The 18,168-nt window shown below is 43.4% G+C and overlaps 1 protein-coding gene across 1 annotated transcript in view; it reads right to left on the bottom strand.

The window, feature by feature from the left end:
* Positions 1-18,168, bottom strand: part of ches1 (checkpoint suppressor 1) — a 64,684-nt gene that overhangs the window by 20,415 nt on the left and 26,101 nt on the right. The window contains exons 2-3 of the mRNA XM_063494919.1: positions 15,549-16,148; positions 2,322-2,473 (exon numbers count right to left, since the gene is read on the bottom strand). Of these exons, the coding sequence (XP_063350989.1) occupies positions 2,322-2,473; positions 15,549-16,130 (734 nt within the window). The 5' untranslated portion in view covers positions 16,131-16,148. The remainder of the gene's footprint in view (positions 1-2,321; positions 2,474-15,548; positions 16,149-18,168) is intronic.

The following is an 18,168-nucleotide window of genomic DNA, read 5'->3' as shown; positions in this document are numbered from 1 at the left end:
GGGTGTGAAGAGTAACAGATGGAGGGAGAGGATGGAGAGAGTAAGCAAGGAGACGAGAGTACAGGCTTTATGTTATATGTGGATGCTGGCACCGAAGTCCCCATTTCATTTGCTCTTTATTTGCTTCTCGGAGATCCACTTACATCAGATAAATACTACGAGAATGAACTTATCTCTCTCCGGATAATTTACCCAGAGAACTTTCTTTTTCATTCCACGAGTAAACAGCCACGGCTCCCTCCTTAGAAAACTGTGAAACAAAAGAGCGAACCCACCGAGTGGCACGCACATTCATAAAAAGCTCCCGTTTCCAGCCTTTCATTGCAGAGTATCCACGACTTTTTTAGAAAGAGTCAAACAAAGAGAGAGGTTGAGGTGCTGTGTGGAATTAGGAAACAGAAAAACTAATAAACAGCCGACACCAAAGACTTCAGAGATTGTTAATGTTTAAGTTCAAATTGTTTATTTGCCCATCTTTTGATTGTGGCCACTGTGTGAGGTGGTTTCCATTGTTTGTGCGGCTGAAAGCTGTGCTGACTTTTCCCAAGCAATTAGCCACGGGGACAAAGACTCAGACACAGGGCACTAAACTAATCCTCTGACACAGCAAAATCGAATATTTCTAGTTGACTAAATGCATTTTATCCCTGAGTTTCATATTTTAGAGATGACTGATTTCTCCTCTGTGGTTAGTAGGGCAGGAAGTAGTACAGTAAGGCTGTTTGAGTTTAGAAAAAACAATAACAACGATTAGTGTGATTGCTACTGTAATCTCAATTATAACATAATTATTCAGAAACTTGACAAACTTAAACACTAGACTCTGTTTTTGATGTCTTCAGCTGCAATAAGGAGTCAATGAATTTGAGCTGGTAGGTGCAACACTTGATTACCGTATTTTTCAGATTATAAGGCGCATTAAGCGAAACAAAACAGTCAGATAAGTCAACTCATTCTTCTTGCTTCCCCCACTTCTGTACCATTGATTCATTACTGTTGAATTCTCTGGCAGCTGCTCTATTCCCATGTTGTTGCAGTATATTAATGACTAACCTCGTATTGTGGATGGATTATCTCAGTTGTTCTCCTGACTGAAGTTTGGTCCGTTTACAGCATCCTGCCATGCGATTGCATTTGTCCCTAACCATCAGGAACCCTCACGTTAACTTTTATCGAGTGGAATAAAGTTAGCGTTCATCCTCCAGCTTCACTGTGTTTATGCTATGCTAACATAGCTGTGTCGCTAGCGATCACATAGCACCTATACTGCCATATACCAGCTAGCCCAACTTCAGTAACCCTACAAACGTCACTGCTGTTTAGTTTTCTGTCTTCATTTATGTTGGAGGTGATATCAGAGCTGTACGTTTAATTTGTTTCAGAAATCTCTCAGTCAGAAAATGCTATATCATGCGAGCTAACTTCCTGCTAACTTCTAACTTTGTTAAATTTACTAAATTCTGTTTTCATGGAAGCGGGCAGGATACCTGGATGTTAAACTTAATTGTTACACCTGGTAAAGAGACAACGCTGATCATTTTATTAAAGATGAAAGAATTTAGACAGTTTGTAACTCTCAGTGATGCCGCAGTGTTCGTTTGAAGCGGTTGGAGTTTAGGACCCAGATGACTCCGTGAGGCTCCTGACTACAGTAGCCGTAATGCTCCGACAATCCATCAAGCGGTGCGGCTTCGTAGCTTACCAAAGTGCTGAAACATTTTTTTTACAGATTTTTGAGCGCCGTGTAGCACATAAAATCGGTTCGATATTTTAGCTCAAATATGAACATCAGCCGGTATCAGTGTTGCTCCAACATTAGGCACATTAAAACTGAAATAAGTTCCGCTATTATCCCGCTATATTAAGATCAATTGACTTATCATTTAAGCTGTTTTGTTTGGTATATTAAATATACTGTGTTTCACTACTTTAAATAAAGGAACTCATATGTTACGGCGTAGACAACGTAAATAATATCATAGCAGCAAAGACTGGAACAGAAATAAAAACAGAATGAAGAGAGATGCTGAAAAAAGCAGAGTTAAACACTTTAAGCATGTACGGGACTCAGGATGACATTTCTGGAACACCGCTGAATTTCATTCATACCTAAGAGACAATTCAACACGACAAGTCCATGATACCTTTGAACAGGTGGATGCCACAAATTCTCTTGAATCACTCTTATGTGTTCATTTCTCTAAAGTCTCTTCAGAGAGGCAAGCATGACGAGAGTCTAGCAGCATCCCCTCCCTGTCGACGGGTTTATCAATTAACCGGCTGAGATTCACTCAGTCAGTGGATAAAAGGGTCTGTCTTACCTGTGGTGAAATGTCTGCGGTAGGGTGGGTGGGGAGGTGGAGGGGGTGGTCAGGCTGGGCGAGTAGGGATGGTACGGCGTCTTCTTCAGAGCCTGGATCAGGTTGTGCCTGTACTCTGGATCTATGGACCACAAAGAGCCTTTGCCTATGCTCTGCAAGACAGAAAGAAAAACGAAGAGGAGAAAGTTGTTATTGAAGAACAATGACCGGAGCCCAAACACAAGCTCAACTTCAGCCTTTCACAGGATTCCTATTTACCAAACCACGTGCACACACAGCCATCCTGCATTCCCATGGAGAAAAACAACATTCTGTGCATTCCTGGCTCAAACACCTGCACCTCACTGCCAACCAAAAAACATCAACCATGCAAACATTCCCATATTCCCAAGGAAGATAAAACTCAGAGGAATGAGAAGTAATACATCCTCAAAGCCACCTTGCTCCGCATTTTCCTGTCCGTCTTTATGGAAAAAGAAATCATGGAGCTTCTTTCTGATTAGGACGTAGGCAAACTCTTTAACTTTCTCCATTCCAGATGGTGCGTATTTTTAGATCAAAGCAGCTCCCCCCCCTCACCTAATGAAGCTGTCGGCCCCCCAACCTGAGTGAAGCCAGCCTATAGATTATAGAGAAGGGTGCTCTGTCTCTCAGAGCCTTCAGCATGCTTTCATCTGCCTTGTCATTTGAATTTGGAAAAACTGGGTGGGTGTGGGGTAGAGGCAGAGGCAGAGATTGGGGAGGAACGCACAAAACAAAAATTTAAGGTGTCGTCCTCAACTCAGTTTATAGTGCTCTGTGATATTAAAAAAAAGGTACAGGCTATGGGTGGGAAGACGACGTGACTCCGGGCTTCTGTTTTTCAGTCGATATGAAAGGAAATCAAGGATATAGGCGTTATTTTAGAAGTGGAGTAAACCAATCAGTAAACACCTGGAGAAACAAGCACCAGAGATAAAACTGGTTCAAGTTTAAGCCACTACTGCCAAATAGTTTTCCCTGTTAGTGATGGCACTTTGAGGAAATGTCTCTAAGAGGATAACATATCAGAAACAAGCGTTGGAGCCGCTCTGCTGGACAAACTATGAGATGATGCAATTTCTACAACACCCCAGCATCTTTTCCTCGCCCCCTTTTAATAGCCACACCTTGCTGCTACTGGGTTGGACCCCTTTTTGTCTTCAGAACTGCCTGATTTGAGCTTTGTGACATGGTGCATCATCCTCCTGGAAACAGGCATCAGAAGATGGGGACACTCATGTGTATCTTCCACACCATTCTAAAATAATTCATTCGTATTATTACAGGATCTTTACCTTATATTATAAAGTGCCTTGAGACGACTGCTGCTGTGATTTGGCACTATATAAATAAAACCACCACCAATAGCCTGGATCATTGATACGAGGCAGGATGGAGCGATGTTTTTGTATTGTGTCTGCCAAATTATGACCCCACATCAGATTTCATATTTCTGCATCAGAAATCCAGTTAACAAACCAGACAACATTTTTCTGGTCCTCTATTGTCCAGTTTTGTTGAGCCTGGTGTGGTCTTCTGCTGCTGTAGCCCAATACCTTCGTCATGCTGAACATTCAGAGATGCTCTTCTGCACACCTTGGAGGTAACAAGTGCTTATTTGAGTTGCTGTTTCCTTCCTGTCAGCTCAAAGCAGTCTAGCCAATCTTCTCTGACCTCTGGCAAGAACAAGGCATTTTCCTGCAGAGAACTGTCACTCACTGGATATTTTCTCTTTTTCAGAACATTCTCTGAAAAACTAGAGATGGAAGATCAGTAAATCAGCAGTTTCTGAAATATTCAGATCAGCCTAAATTACATTTCTTCTCATGCATGGTTTGAATTTCAGCAGGTTTCCTTGACCATGTCTGTGTACCTAAATGCACCGAGTAGCTGCCAAATGATGGACTGATTGGATAATTGAGATGACAGTCAGTTCAACAGGTACAACTGATAAACTGGCCGGTGAGTGTCTGTTCTGGTAAGAAAAAGTTACATGCTGGACAACATATAGGCTGATACAGATTTATCTGCAAGCAACCAACAGAAAAAGTAGTGCCCTGCTTTTATTTAGAAGTCTGGTTTGGTGTTTTTAATGATAGACAAACACATCTGGCAGCAGGAAAAAGATTCAAATGACTTAAAAATGGGGTAGAGGGATGCATGCGTAAAATATAAGGGTCAACTGTCCATTGGATCTCCTAATTCTAGCCCAGGAATCTATAAAGAGGGAAATATCACAGTTATGCACGTGAATATTAATTAAGGATTGAATAATCACCATATTGCTACATTAGAGGGTCAACCTCTTATCTGTAGTGGTACACAAACCACTATGCAAATCACCCCAGTTTAGGGTACTGAAAAACTTCTAATTAATATATTCAACAAAGATTTTTCTATCAAAGAAGATTTTACTAATATGTGAATATTTAAATCCGGATGAAATGACAGGATATCGGCTGGAATTGGATATTTGGTTGTAGCACCCTATCAAATCTGAAGATAACACATGAAAGAAGCAGCTGCAAATAGCGGCTAATGCCTCTGCACTTAACTGGGAAAGTGTACAGAGCTCTCTTAAGTTTCAGTGTTTTTTCCCTCCTTTGTCAGAAGAAATTAGACGAAAAAGCTTTTCCTCTCAGGTTTGTGAGTAGGCCTACATGTGAAACGTATGTGTTTTTTACACTTCACATAATGCAAACATTTATTTGAAAAACAGGACTCAAAGGTGAGGGAGCGATGAACTAAATTGAAACATGTTGCAATTTCCTGCGATGCTGTATGACCTGCTTTCCTACAGCTCTGCTCCGGTTAAACATTAGAGCAGCAGGTCACATATACATTAGCCAAAAAACACTGATATCTGATGTCTTGCAGCACAGGTTCAAAACTTTGTCCGCCTTCACAATCATGTCTGATATCCAACTTTATCCTTCAGGCTCCATCATCTCCACCGAGCGGTGACCGTGCAGAACCTCTTGTGTTTCTCTGTGTGCCTCGTCATCCGTAGATGTCCACCGAATCGGAGTCAAAAACTGTGCTACGGCCTGCTGCAGCTCCCGACCTTGTAAGAATGCAAGAAGCTAATAGGATGTGTGTGCACTGTTGATTTGTGTCCCCCCGTCTGGATCTTTGCATTAGTATGTCAGTCGTGTTGAACACAGGCCATATGTGCCTTGTTCTGCTCTGTGTGTGTGTGTGTGTGAGAATGTGTGTATGACGAGTTCCCTGGGGAGTGTGATATTACCCAGCGTGGTGTGCTCCTGGGAGTGCTTCTATTACTGCCAGCAACGCCTCTCCTGGAGAGCATGATATTACACACACATGCACTCGCTCCCACAGAGGTGACCCCCACTGGGCCAAATTTCCCCTTGCACCTCCAGCTCGCCAGCGTTTGTATATATACCTCTATATATGTGTGTGAGTGTGTGTGTTACTGTCTGCCAGCCGACTGAATCAAGGCTCTCTCCAGAATCTCTGTCTGCCGGGGCTCCCGCCACTGCCAACCAGCCAGCGAGCCAATCAAAATGCTTAATCTGTAGCCTATCTGTCGATAGGCCAATCACAGGGTGCATCTCACAGGAAGGGCCCGCCACCTGGGTTAGAACAGTCGCCTTGGCAACAAGCATCATAGTCTTGGAAGCTGGAGAAGGTGAAAAGGACTTTTTGTTGTTGTTTTTTAACAAATTTGCAAAGAAAGTGGGTTACATTTTGTAAATTTTCAGATCTGATGCCACACAGATTAAAAAAAAAATTCCAATGTAGAAATTTCATGCATTTCCTCTCTCCTACCTTTTTTAAACACCTGAGTGCACGGCTAAGTGGAAACAAGGGTGCGTCACCCGCTGTTTCCAAATTGTGCTGTCCTATCAGTTCATCCATAGGTGGAGGGTACAGAGGGGTCTGGATCCCCTTTACTTTACTCATGACCTCCTGAATGCATCATTGTGAAAACATGAAATAATACTACAAAAATCACTGAAAGCTAAATTTAGATGTCAAATTTGAATGTTGTTTTTTATTAATTCTCACTCGTATGCCACAGTGGTTTGGTCTACTGCCTGCATTCTCTAACTCATTTAACGCTGCAAAAATAACCTTAAAACAGGATGTGTGAGACGCTGTTCTTTGAGTCTACCTCTCATTAGAATAAACCAAATTTACAGTTGTCACCCTCCTGCATTTCTTTCAGCTCCATTAACTTGTAGTGAAAATTTGTGCTTCAACGAAGCTGCCAAATTATTAGAGGGCGGCCACGTTTCCTAATCCAGATGTATGGCGGCAGGAGGCGTGTGCACAAGCTGAACCATTAGAACTGGCTGAATTTACAATCAGTGTTCAAGTAGTTTGGTATTTATTTTCAACAGAATTTTATGCAGTTTTACACAAACTGCAACCTGCCTGGGACGCATCAGGATGTGAGTAAAAGACAAAAAGGGGAAGAAGGGGGAGACAAAGGCGGGGAGATAGAGTGCGAGAGGGATGACTGTGTGTTGCTAACATCTGTTTCCTGTGTTATATAAGCTGTGGGGGCTGGTCTCACTTCGAAATGGGAGATATTTAAAAAAAAGTAGCATACACTCCTCACTACGTGACGAAACATCACACATATCCTGACATAACCTACACTATATTTTAGTGTTCACCTCATTTTAGATTAAATCTATACAATGTAGATGGAAGGAAATACAAACAGCTTTGTTCACATGAACACTGAGCCTTCAGATCATTCACGCTACTCTCATCACTTTCAACAGGTTGTATTGTGACTGCTTACGTTGATTCTTCCACATCCACAGCGACACGTTCATTATACATTCACTTTGGCACCGTTTCACTGCTGTCCGTGCTGCTGTGCTTGAGAATGCTTAGAAAACAAAGTCAGCAATGCCGGTAATTTGTTGTCTGCAGTAAATTTGTTTTCATCTGGAAAATGGTCAAGTAATGGCAGCAGGGGCGTGTGCCACATTCCCCCCGATAGTGACCATTTCTGATCGCTTCAGATGAAAATGCATTCCCAGAGTGTTCAAACTAAAATGGGGTCAGCAGTGTTTTTCCAAAGACAGGGTTCTGAAGATGGCGTATACTACACTTTATAATAAACAAACGATATCTGTGAGCTCATGATGTAATTCAGGATTCTCTGAAGGTGATGCTACGGCTAATCAGACACAGCTTTGCATGATCCACAGTTCAAAACATCTTTTTTGGACTTATGAATAAAGATCTGCTGTCTCAAACAAGCTGTTTTAGCTGCCTTTGAGCCCTTCCTTGTGATTGGTTGCCCCTTACAAACCAAAGGTTTGAACAGGAGGTGAGTTATCTGCTCTCAGCGACATCATTCAGAGTCACGAGTGCAAAAACACTGTGTGTGATGTACGCTGACCTCATTTTTGGAATCTTCTCATCAAGTACAGCAGCGCTTCCATTTTCCTAAAATGTCAATAAAGCTTATCTTATCTTATCTAAACAGCAGAAGGCAAAGAAAGGTATATAATAGGCCACTTTTAAAGTTTTCGGATAGAAACAACAGAAACAATACATTCATCCAACTAATACGTAACGTCTGAGTATATTTAAAGCGATCTCATGTTCCTCAGTGCCACAGAGTGTGGCAATCTCGCATTAACGTACAGCATCAGCACATTTTCCAGTCAATCCCATAGACATCATCATCCTGTAGCTGTAAGAACCCACTGGCACTAAACTTCCGTCTTCATGCTCAGCTGAAAATAGCACCCAGCGACGTCCTCCCGTCTGACTAATGTTTGCTAAAACTAACGTCTCCAGCTGTTTACAGAAATTACCTAATAGTTTTAAAGGTTAAGCTCGTCATTAGAATGAAATGGGCTCTGGCGCTCAGTGCCACGGGTCTGAGGAGTCAGAAAGCAGCGAGGAGTTTTAGATTTTTGTCCAAACTGCAAACAAAACGTGTCCTGCGACTATTCCTCAGCACAGCTGTAAATCCTCAACTATAATTACAGCTTTAAACAGTTTTATCATCATTAATAATGGCATCCATACACCACGGAGACCCATTTCAGCAGTTTGCAGTGGCTATTATGAGAAGAGAGAGTAAATTTTGTTTCCAACTCAAACAGCGAAATGAGATTAAAAAAAGATGCATGACGCAGAGAGCACAGAGCTGCCACTCTGCGTGGAAGCATTGGTGTAAGAGGCTTTCTCGTCCACCGTGTTTTCGTGCGCAACATGACTTCACCTATACACCAATCCAAAGTATCAGGCCTGCGCACAATTTCATGATGGACATCCTCAGATGCGGTAAATGCTTTAACCCGGCTTTTTTAAACCCTGATTAACCCGCTGCGACACAAGGATCCATCTTTACTTACACAGAGATAATCAGGAGGATTAATAATATACCAGAGGACTAGTGCAGCATGGACCAGATACATGTCTGAACACTAATTCAGACACTGAGTAAAGCTGGAGATATGATGTCTGCAGCTCACGAGCACAAAGTTTAATGCAGAGTAAAGAGAGCTGAGGGGGGAACGCAAAGATTTTATAAAGAGGCGAAAAGGAGTGGAAAAATACAAGGCGGCGAATATTCTTTTGAAAAAGGGTCCTCGAGATGGACAATTTCAGCACTCGTCAAAAGCCATTTGGCAACAAAAGGACAAAGAGGCACAGTTGGGAATGAACATTACACGTTGGCTGGACAACAGGTTATTTTTTTTGTCAGGACGTAGAAAAACCGAGCGGTGTAATACGCCGAAATGCTGCGGCCGATTTCACGAGTTCTCCCCCTCCAACTCAAAAACACCACACATATAAACTCTGACAGGACAAGAGACACAAACTGGACTGAGCCCAAGCGAAGCGATTCCCAGAGTGCTTGTGATATGCTGTCATTGAGCAATTAATTAGAGCGAGATCACTGGGGTTTTGGTTCCTCCATGGCTTGTCACGGTACCTGTGAAAAACCTCTCCCAAACTTCCCAAGCAGCAGTCTTCCAGATATTTACAGTGCGTCCCAAAGGCTGCACTGGAGAAAGGCAATGAGGTCACAAGGCTCATGACTTGTGACTCACGATGACAGAAGCAAACTTGTTACAGAACAACAACACATAGACAAAGGCAGAGGTGCATTTAATGACAGCTGTCTTTTTTGGCTAAAGGCAGCAATTACATCGTGCCTTTTACGGTGGACTTTGAGTCATGTTTTCCTTGTTTTTAGCTCATTTTTTGGCCTCCACTGACTCCAGAGCAAAAATATCTGGTATATTAGCTGCTAAATGCGACACTAGCTGCAATTTGTTCCACTGGCTGTTATTGAGAAGGTAAAGAAAGCAAGGGGAGAAGTCGGAGAAGCCCTACCAAGCCCAACCTCACAATCCAAGATGGCAGCAGTAAAAGTAAACAGAAGTAAAATTGTAGCTCTTCCGACTCGTACCACCACTGCTGTGTATTTGTCACCCACACACAGAGCATTGACCAACTCTATCTGTCAATATTCTACAGAGGTATTTTTAAGAGAAAAGACAAACACTGCATCGTATTGCTAGTGATGGTAGAATGGCTCTATCTGCATTAGAGAGAGAAAAAAAGCCTGTTTTTCGCTGCTCTTCTGCCCACTATGACTGGAAACATCTGATGCATAAAAGCAAAACATTCACCTGAAAGATGCTTAACCTCCTAGGATCTGGCGTACACATATGTGGACATCACATTTTGGGTTATTTAGACCAAAATACTCAATTTTGCTCTACAAGGGCCTGATATCCATTCACGAGGACATTATACTGTTACTGATCTATCGAAATTTTAAACGAATATCCTCATATGTGGATCTCATTTTTCTTAGAAACAATAATTAGGTTAAAAAAACAATCTGGTAATTCTTTGTTTATAACATTCATCAGGTCCCAATCAGCCCAAATATCAAAGAGAAATTAAAAATGCATGCCGTGGAAGAGTTCGGGTCTTAGGAGGTTAAAAAACTTCAGTCAAGGAGCCGATCCTTGTGAATTTATCCTTTTGCAGTTACAAGTTGAATTTACTTGTTTTTTTTCCTGATTGCAGTTTTTGTTCCACATTCTATTTGTTGCCTGCAAATCCGATCTTATATGCATACCTAAAGGATCCAGGAAAATCTACCTGTAAAAGAAAAGTCTGGAAAAATCAGTACAATATGTTTGGAAATTTGGGGGTTTTCAGCGTTTAGATTGGCCGATGGTATCCACATATACTGCACCCTTCATTTCTTTATATCAGGGTCATTTTACACCGTACAGCCCACTTTGACCTGCGGTGGAGCAGTGACACTCCCTTTTCTGTCAGTTACAAATGTAACTGTTTTTCTACATGTTCTCCCTCTCACCTCTGGGGCCGGGGGCATTGGGGTTCAACAGGTTAACTGTTTATGGCTTAATTATTTTGTGTAGTGTGAACGGCCATAAGGGAGGTTTTTATCAGTAGGAAAAGCTGTAAAACTTATGAAAATACAGATAAAAATCCAAAACGTACGTTTGTGCTTGTTTGAGGTGAGCAGCAGATCAAACACGTTACGAATTATAAATGGCTTCGAGCGCACATTCAGGCCTGTGAGACTGATTTAGACGCTGAGCCATGGCTCTGTGCTACATGCACACATTTCTGCATCTCTAGCATTCAAAGACACTTTCTATATAGTTTATTTTTATGTAATATTTAATCTGAGCTGTAAATGTACGCTTCCACGTTTCAATAATTTTAAAGTCTGGGTCCTGGGGAGGTCTATCCATGACTGATAGTTGTATGTTTGTCTATCCAGATGTGGTTTTTGTGCATTAACAGGGATCACTGTCATTCTGAAAAATGAAGCCAATCTGAGGTTTTCCACATGGTATTTCACAGAGGATCAAAATTTAATTGTAATCTTGTGTATTGATAATTCCAACACCACCGTCTGAAACGCAGACTCAGATGATGTCAAAGCCTCCACCCTGTCTTACAGAGGGATGTAAACTCTTACTGTTGGACCGCCCTCTTCTGAACATACTGACAATCTGAACCAATCTATAGGCAGTATTTTAGGCCTGCCACTTATCGTTTATGTCATGACCATTTTTTTTGTAACTTTGTCATCAGATCCATTAGTCGAGCAGAGCGACTCCATTCTTTACAATACTCATGTAGATCATCACAGCTGATGTAGTGAGGAGTCAAGCAGCAGCTGGAAAGTTCATGAACATAAACTTTTTTATTTTCTAGTTTCAATACAACTAACATACAGTATGTATGCACACAGATATCTTCTCTTTGGATGAAACAAGAGATATTTTTACTCCATTACAAGTGTTGCTCATCCTTTAAGGATCTATAGATGAGAATTTGTGTGTTTGTAAGAAATATTTACACAAGTTACAATTTTTTTTGTTAAGGTCTGGTTACAGATACCAGCAAGAAACTACGTGTAAAACTCTGCGCTTAACTTCCCTGGCTGTGTGTGAGTTTCAACTTACGAGTACGAATTTTGACCCAATTTTTCTTCCTTTCAGCTGATTGGTCAATGTTATGTCAATCACAAATTTAACAATCCAATCAGAGAACAGATGGGTTTGGCTGTCGGTGGGGTGCTTTACTGAGCTCCAGGTCCTGGAAGGGTAATACAGTTATGACCAAAATTTGAGCCCATAGGATGCTAAAATTGGCAAAACTGAGAAGGAAAAATATTTAGGTCACAGTGGCTTACACGACCAAAGTCTGGGAAAGTCAGTGGTTTTTATAAATTTTGACTGAGACTTAATTAAATGTTTTCATGTCCTGGTGACCAATGAAATTAGAGTGGCACAAGATAGATAAGGCATCAAAACAACCTATCTTCAAACAAGTTATTTGAAGATAGCTGCTGAGTTGTGAGATCAACTTCGAGAAAGACTCAGACAGCACCCTTAGTATCAGCCCTGGCTTACTAACACTGCACTCTAGAAAATGCAATACAATCATATCTGTACTTTTTCCCCCCAAAATCCAGCAGTGGTAGTTTTGTGACTGCAACAAAGTCCTGATAAATGAACATCAAAAACCACCTTAAACTAACAGATTTTTCTGTGCTCACTTCAAACACCCTTCATAATGCTTCGAGTGCTAAAACATAAAGGCATCAAGGACGCCTCTCATCTGAACGGGGCAAGGTTAAGTTAGAAGGTGACACACTTAAGTGCAACACCGAGAGACTTCTCAGTGAGTTTCAGATTACAAAACTGCCCATTCTCTCCGCTGTGATTTCATAAGAGGCTTTCAGAGATATATCGCTGACTGTGTGTGTGTGTGTGTGTGTGTGTGTGCTGTGCTGTTACAACACTGATCCACAAGTCTGAGGGCAACAACACTTGTCATTAAGGCATGTCATTCAGCACAGTGAAGAATCCTGTTTGTAAACAAAGCCATGGCAACCATGGTACTCTCTCACGCTCTCTCTCACAAGTTTGCACTCCCACACGCAAAACTGACACACACACACACACACACACACAGGGAGCAGTAAGCTTATTCTAAACTAGTCCCCATCTTGTCATCTGCCTGGATATGACCCAGAAATACAGCCACTGGAACAAATAGGCCACTGTCATATTAATCTCCACCTCTGTAAATTGATGGAAATATAATTTGGTGTGTTCACAGCAAGCCGTGTTTGCACGCTTTCCCCATCTCTCTCTCTGCCTGGATAACGATAACTTGACCTCCGCTACACCAAACCCCCCTCACCCCCACCCCAACAGTACGTAACACATAATGACGCCCCGCAAATAGAAAAAAAAAAGAGCGAAAAATATCTTACACCCTGTAATTGCACACTCAATTGAAAAAGACTTAAACAGGTAAAGGAAAAAGCAAAGCCGGGAGGGAACAAAAAGCTGTATTCACATGCAGATATTCTCACTGAAAAGCTTTGAATGGCAGAGTCTGACTAAAAATGACAGAGATTCTGTAATTGCAGCTTCAGATAAAGCACAGCACTTGGCAGGTAGAGTAAGAGTCTGCAGAGATGTGCCCTCATTTCTACACCGGCACAGCGCATATGTGTGTGTGAGGCTTTTTAAGCATTCATGCATGCTTGTGAGTGTGTGCGCACTTGTTTGTGTGTCAGACGTGCCCTGTGTGTGTGTGTGTGTGTGTGTGTGTGTGTGTGTGTGTGAGCGAGCGAGAGAACGAAATAGGTTTGAAGGGTTAATTAGTGTGCTGTCTTAAACTGTGTGCAGTGACAGGAAGACAAGACAAGCTGTCCTTGCCAAATTCACCTCTGCACACGCTGCTCTACACACACACACACACACACACACACACACACACACACACAGGCACATATGTGCATATAACACTAGATGAGGACATATACTCTTTCTCCCCCACTGAACACCTCAGCGCCCATTTCAGGCTAATGTGCACACACACACACACACACACACACACACACACACACACACACACACACACACACACACGCACACAGTTGCCTAAGTCAGTAAAGCCAAATCAGTTTTCCCGTTGCTACAGCAACAGCATACTTTTATATCAACTGCAACCTTGTTACTATGGAGATATGTATACAAGAGAAACTCTGTGCCGTTGTAGTCAAGGGCCAGATGACAGCATAGCGTGAGGGCGTGTGCACAAACACACACACCATCCTTCATCCATTTTGTTCTCTCTTTCTTTTACACGCACACACACACACACACACACACACACACACACACACACACACACACACACACACACACACACACACACACACAACATGCAGCTCAGTCAGAAGAAAGAGTTCAGATTCACACGCTGGTCAAGGAGAGCACAGCGAGCTCTCATATCCCCCCAGTATGATCGCAATCAGCTAAACACGCAAAGCTAGCATTGATCCTCACTGTTTGTGCCCAACCTTCACCACCCACCCCCGACACCCTCGGGCGAGATGAAATCTAAAGTCTGTTGGCATCTGTGTTATTAAATCCTCCAGTATTAATTTAGCGCTAATTGAGTGAGGGATTCATTCCCCGTTTACCCCGAGTCTTTAATAGAGTAAAATCGGGATGAGAACGCCGGTATAAAAGACTGTATCAAGTCTTAAATCAAAAGCGAAATGCTGTTCCCACTGGGGAAGCACATATCATCGGAGTGAAAGAGAACTATGAAAGCAGAGATCATCAACTATTGATAAGGCCGAATCTGGTACAGCTGTAGACAAAATACAGAATATGTTTGACTTCAAGTTGGATATGCCTGCAAAGCACTGATAACTGTCTGGCTGTGAAATAAGCTATAACCACACACGAGAGAGCGAATAATGGGCCTGTGTTTACCATCTGGCTACAGTGATGCTGTACATCACAGGTATATACGATATAGATTAGGAAAAGAATCAGGAGTAAGGATGAAACGGTTCTCCAAATCCATAATCCGTTACAAGTTTGAGGGCACAGTTTCGATTCATAACTCGTTTTTTTTTTTTTAAACATGAAATGGAAAGACATGATAGCTGGATAATAATGGATTTCCAGCTCTTCACTACTACAGCTTTCACTAGACTAGCATGTTATTCCACATGCAATCAGTGTATGTATACAGACCATCGTGGCTCTGCCTTATCAAGTCTAACCTGCCAGCTACCATCTCGAATGTTTTACAGGACTTCGCTGTAATTCTGCATCCAAAACACTAGTTGGCAGTGTTGAGCCTTTTCACGTGCATAAATCAATGCTTTCTATGGTGCTTGCTGAGCTGAGCAAATCATGTTCGAGTTATTGAGCAAAGATTATTTGCACAAAATGAGCATCAAAAAAGTACTGCGTGCATTTACAAAGACAGCACAGGCAGCATCTGTATTTCTGGGAGTTTCTTTCTCAAAGTGCAAAATTTAGGAAGGAGACTATTTAAATCAAGCGGATGCACAATTTACTGCTAACTGTCCCGACAGTCCCATTTGTTCTCCTAAAGTACAGCACCGGCAGTCAAACTGGGAAACAAATAATCCTCGTGATAATCTTGTGTAATTTTGTGCATGCATGTGGAAACAAAGAGATGATCCAATGAAAATTGTGAGCAGTTTTGTATCAGATTTGATTGGCAATCAGTTTTTAAGTCACTGAAATCATGCAAATTCATCATCTGATGTCAATGACTCAACAATAAACCTCGTTTTCCAAACGACCTTGGAAGGAGCGATCACGCAACATTCGTCAGAGTAACACTGAAGTTCTTTACCTGGCTGCGATCTTTATCCACCTTCTTGAAGCACTTGTTGAGCGACAGATTGTGGCGCACTGAGTTCTTCCAGCCTGTGGGGGCGCTTGCAAAGTAAGGGAAGTGCTCCAGAATCCAGCCGTAGATATCCTTCACCGGCAGCCGCTTGTTTGGCGCATCCTCGATGGCCATGAAAATCAGGCAGCTGAAGGAGTACGGAGGTTTTCGATTGGCCCCCGCCGTCAAGTCGTACGCTGAGTGCGCGTCACCGAGCAGGGGGTCGTCTGGGGAGGGAGACGAGGAGGAGGGCGAGCGAGGGTGCTGGCCGTCGGGGTCCTGCAGAGGGGAGACGCTACGAAGCCCAGAATGGCTGAAGCTGTTGAGGAGGTCCGTGCTCTCGTGGAGCCAGGAGAGGCTGGTGAGCTCTTCGTCTTCGGCCTTGGAGAAGGAGGCGGACAGGGAAAGGGAGAGGTCAGCCGCCTCGGCTTCAGATGCCGCCGTGGCGGCGTCACCTTGCCGGTACGGCGGGCTCATGCCCTGCGAGGCACTGGCTCCACTACTGGGGCTCTGGGCCTTCTTACTGGGGGGCATGGTGGGTCCCATCCAGCCCAGGGCTCACTCCTGTAGGTAGCAGAAAAGAGGGGTTGGGGGAGGAGCAGGAGAGAAAAGAAACAACATTAGCTGATGAAACTGTTGGTTCATTCATTTTTGTTAAAGGCCAAAGGGTGGAGGCACGTAACAAGATTTTGACCACATTCCCAATTAGGCTGTGTTAGATCTGAAGGAGAAAGTATACATCATCATTTCTCTCCTGGGCTTTCTATCCACTTCTGACTGAAACAGCAAATTTAGTGCTTCATCGGTTGAGGAAATCCTGCCCTGTACAACTACCCTCTAATTACTAGCGTACCAGCAAAGTATTGACATTACATGGGGTTGCTGTCATAACATATGAGTACTGTTAAAGGTCTTATAGTTGTGGGGTCACAGAATCGCTGGTGATTTAACATCTCTCCAGCAGGAGAAAATGTAATTGTCAAACGTGCTGCGACAAATGAGTGCAGAAGAAGAAAAAAACCCTTTATCTGGTGGATTTGAAACATTAGAAATGGAGTCCGACGGTCAGACTTAGTTCCACAGCAGGATGTGATAGGGATGCGATGGGAAAATTTGCAAAGAAAAGAGCAAAACAAATTACAGCGCGAGTTCAAATCTATCCCTATTCTAATCAGACCGTTATTCTGCTAACATAAGAGCGATGCTGTGCTCGTTACACGCAGGCAGAGCGCCGTAATTGAAGGGGAACGGGTCTGAGTATCACACCACAATCAGAAGGCTCGCAACCGGGCCTTTGATTGTCCTTTAGCACAGACAGCTGTGGGAAGGACCCAGGCAGCGGCTACAGCAAAATGTAATCTGCTCCGCTCGCTCTCAACACGTTTCAGAGACGAGACACACATGCCTACTCTTGCTTGGATGCACACACGCACACACACGTGAAAATGCAAATCTAAATCTAATCTGCACAGGTCCGGATGAACATGCAAACACGAGCAGGGGTTCTAAAAGGTTGTGAATGTAAAAGCAGATGAAAACACACACACACACACACACACACACACACACACACACACACACACACACACACACACACACACGGGGATTAAGTGGAGATACGTTCTGGGCGGCCCCTGTGTGGTGCGATCGCTCTCTAATCCAAGGTGATCATCAGCCGATCTGTCCCCTCACTCTGGATGATTGACTGACAGCTGTCACCCGTGGCGAGTCGTTGCGCGGTGACAACTGTCAGCTCGCTACAGCTTTGGCCCGCTGCGTCACCATGGCAACAGAGCAAAACAACTCATCTCCTTTTCTCCTCTGCCGCGTCTCCCTCCCATCTCGCCCTTTTCTCACTTTTCTCCCAGCGCAGATAACTCTCTTTAACGGTGCCGACGGGCTGCAGCGGAAGGACGGAGCTAAATATAGAACGGTGATGTATAGCGCTTGCTCCACGTATAGCCGGCCAGCCTACAGTCACCTCGCCGCTCCATCTAACGGTCTCCACGGGCGCAGGAACACGCTCGGCGAAGCTTTGATCTCGTTTCTCTCTTCTCTCTCTCGTCCCTCTTTTCCAGTCCTCGCGCTGTTTGACAGCACGCGCGCTCATTCAACAAGCTGTACCTGTCTGAAGGTACAGTGTTGCTGCACCAATATTGACATTGAGCATAATGAATTCAAATTGCCCCGGTGACGATAGCTGAAAATAGTGAGAGCATAATCAAAGGGATGGGCGAGGTGGGAAGAGTGCTTGACAGGCTTTTCAAGGTGTGCGTGTGTGTGTGCGTATTTATGCATGTGTTTGACAGGCTTGTCACGGTGCATGTGTGTGTTTGTCTTGAGAAGGAAGAAAGGGCATCGGAGTGACATTGTTCCTAGTAGGAGTCCACCGGAATGCAGAGATGGCTCAGATGCTCTCTTTCTCTCTGTCTCCTCTTCCTCCTCCTTGTTATGTTGCCATAGCGGCAAGGGGGCCATGAAACATTACGGCTGACAGTAAAGTCATCTCATTTTACTGTTGCTATGACAACAAACTCCTCACTGTTGGTTGGGGCCATCGCGAGCTGCCGCCCAAGCCTCGTGC

This window comes from Pelmatolapia mariae, linkage group LG15 (assembly GCF_036321145.2).
Source record: "Pelmatolapia mariae isolate MD_Pm_ZW linkage group LG15, Pm_UMD_F_2, whole genome shotgun sequence".
NCBI classification, from domain to species: Eukaryota; Metazoa; Chordata; class Actinopteri; order Cichliformes; family Cichlidae; genus Pelmatolapia; species Pelmatolapia mariae.
Note: the sequence above shows the minus strand (reverse complement) of the source record. Positions and strands in the feature narration are given on the sequence as shown.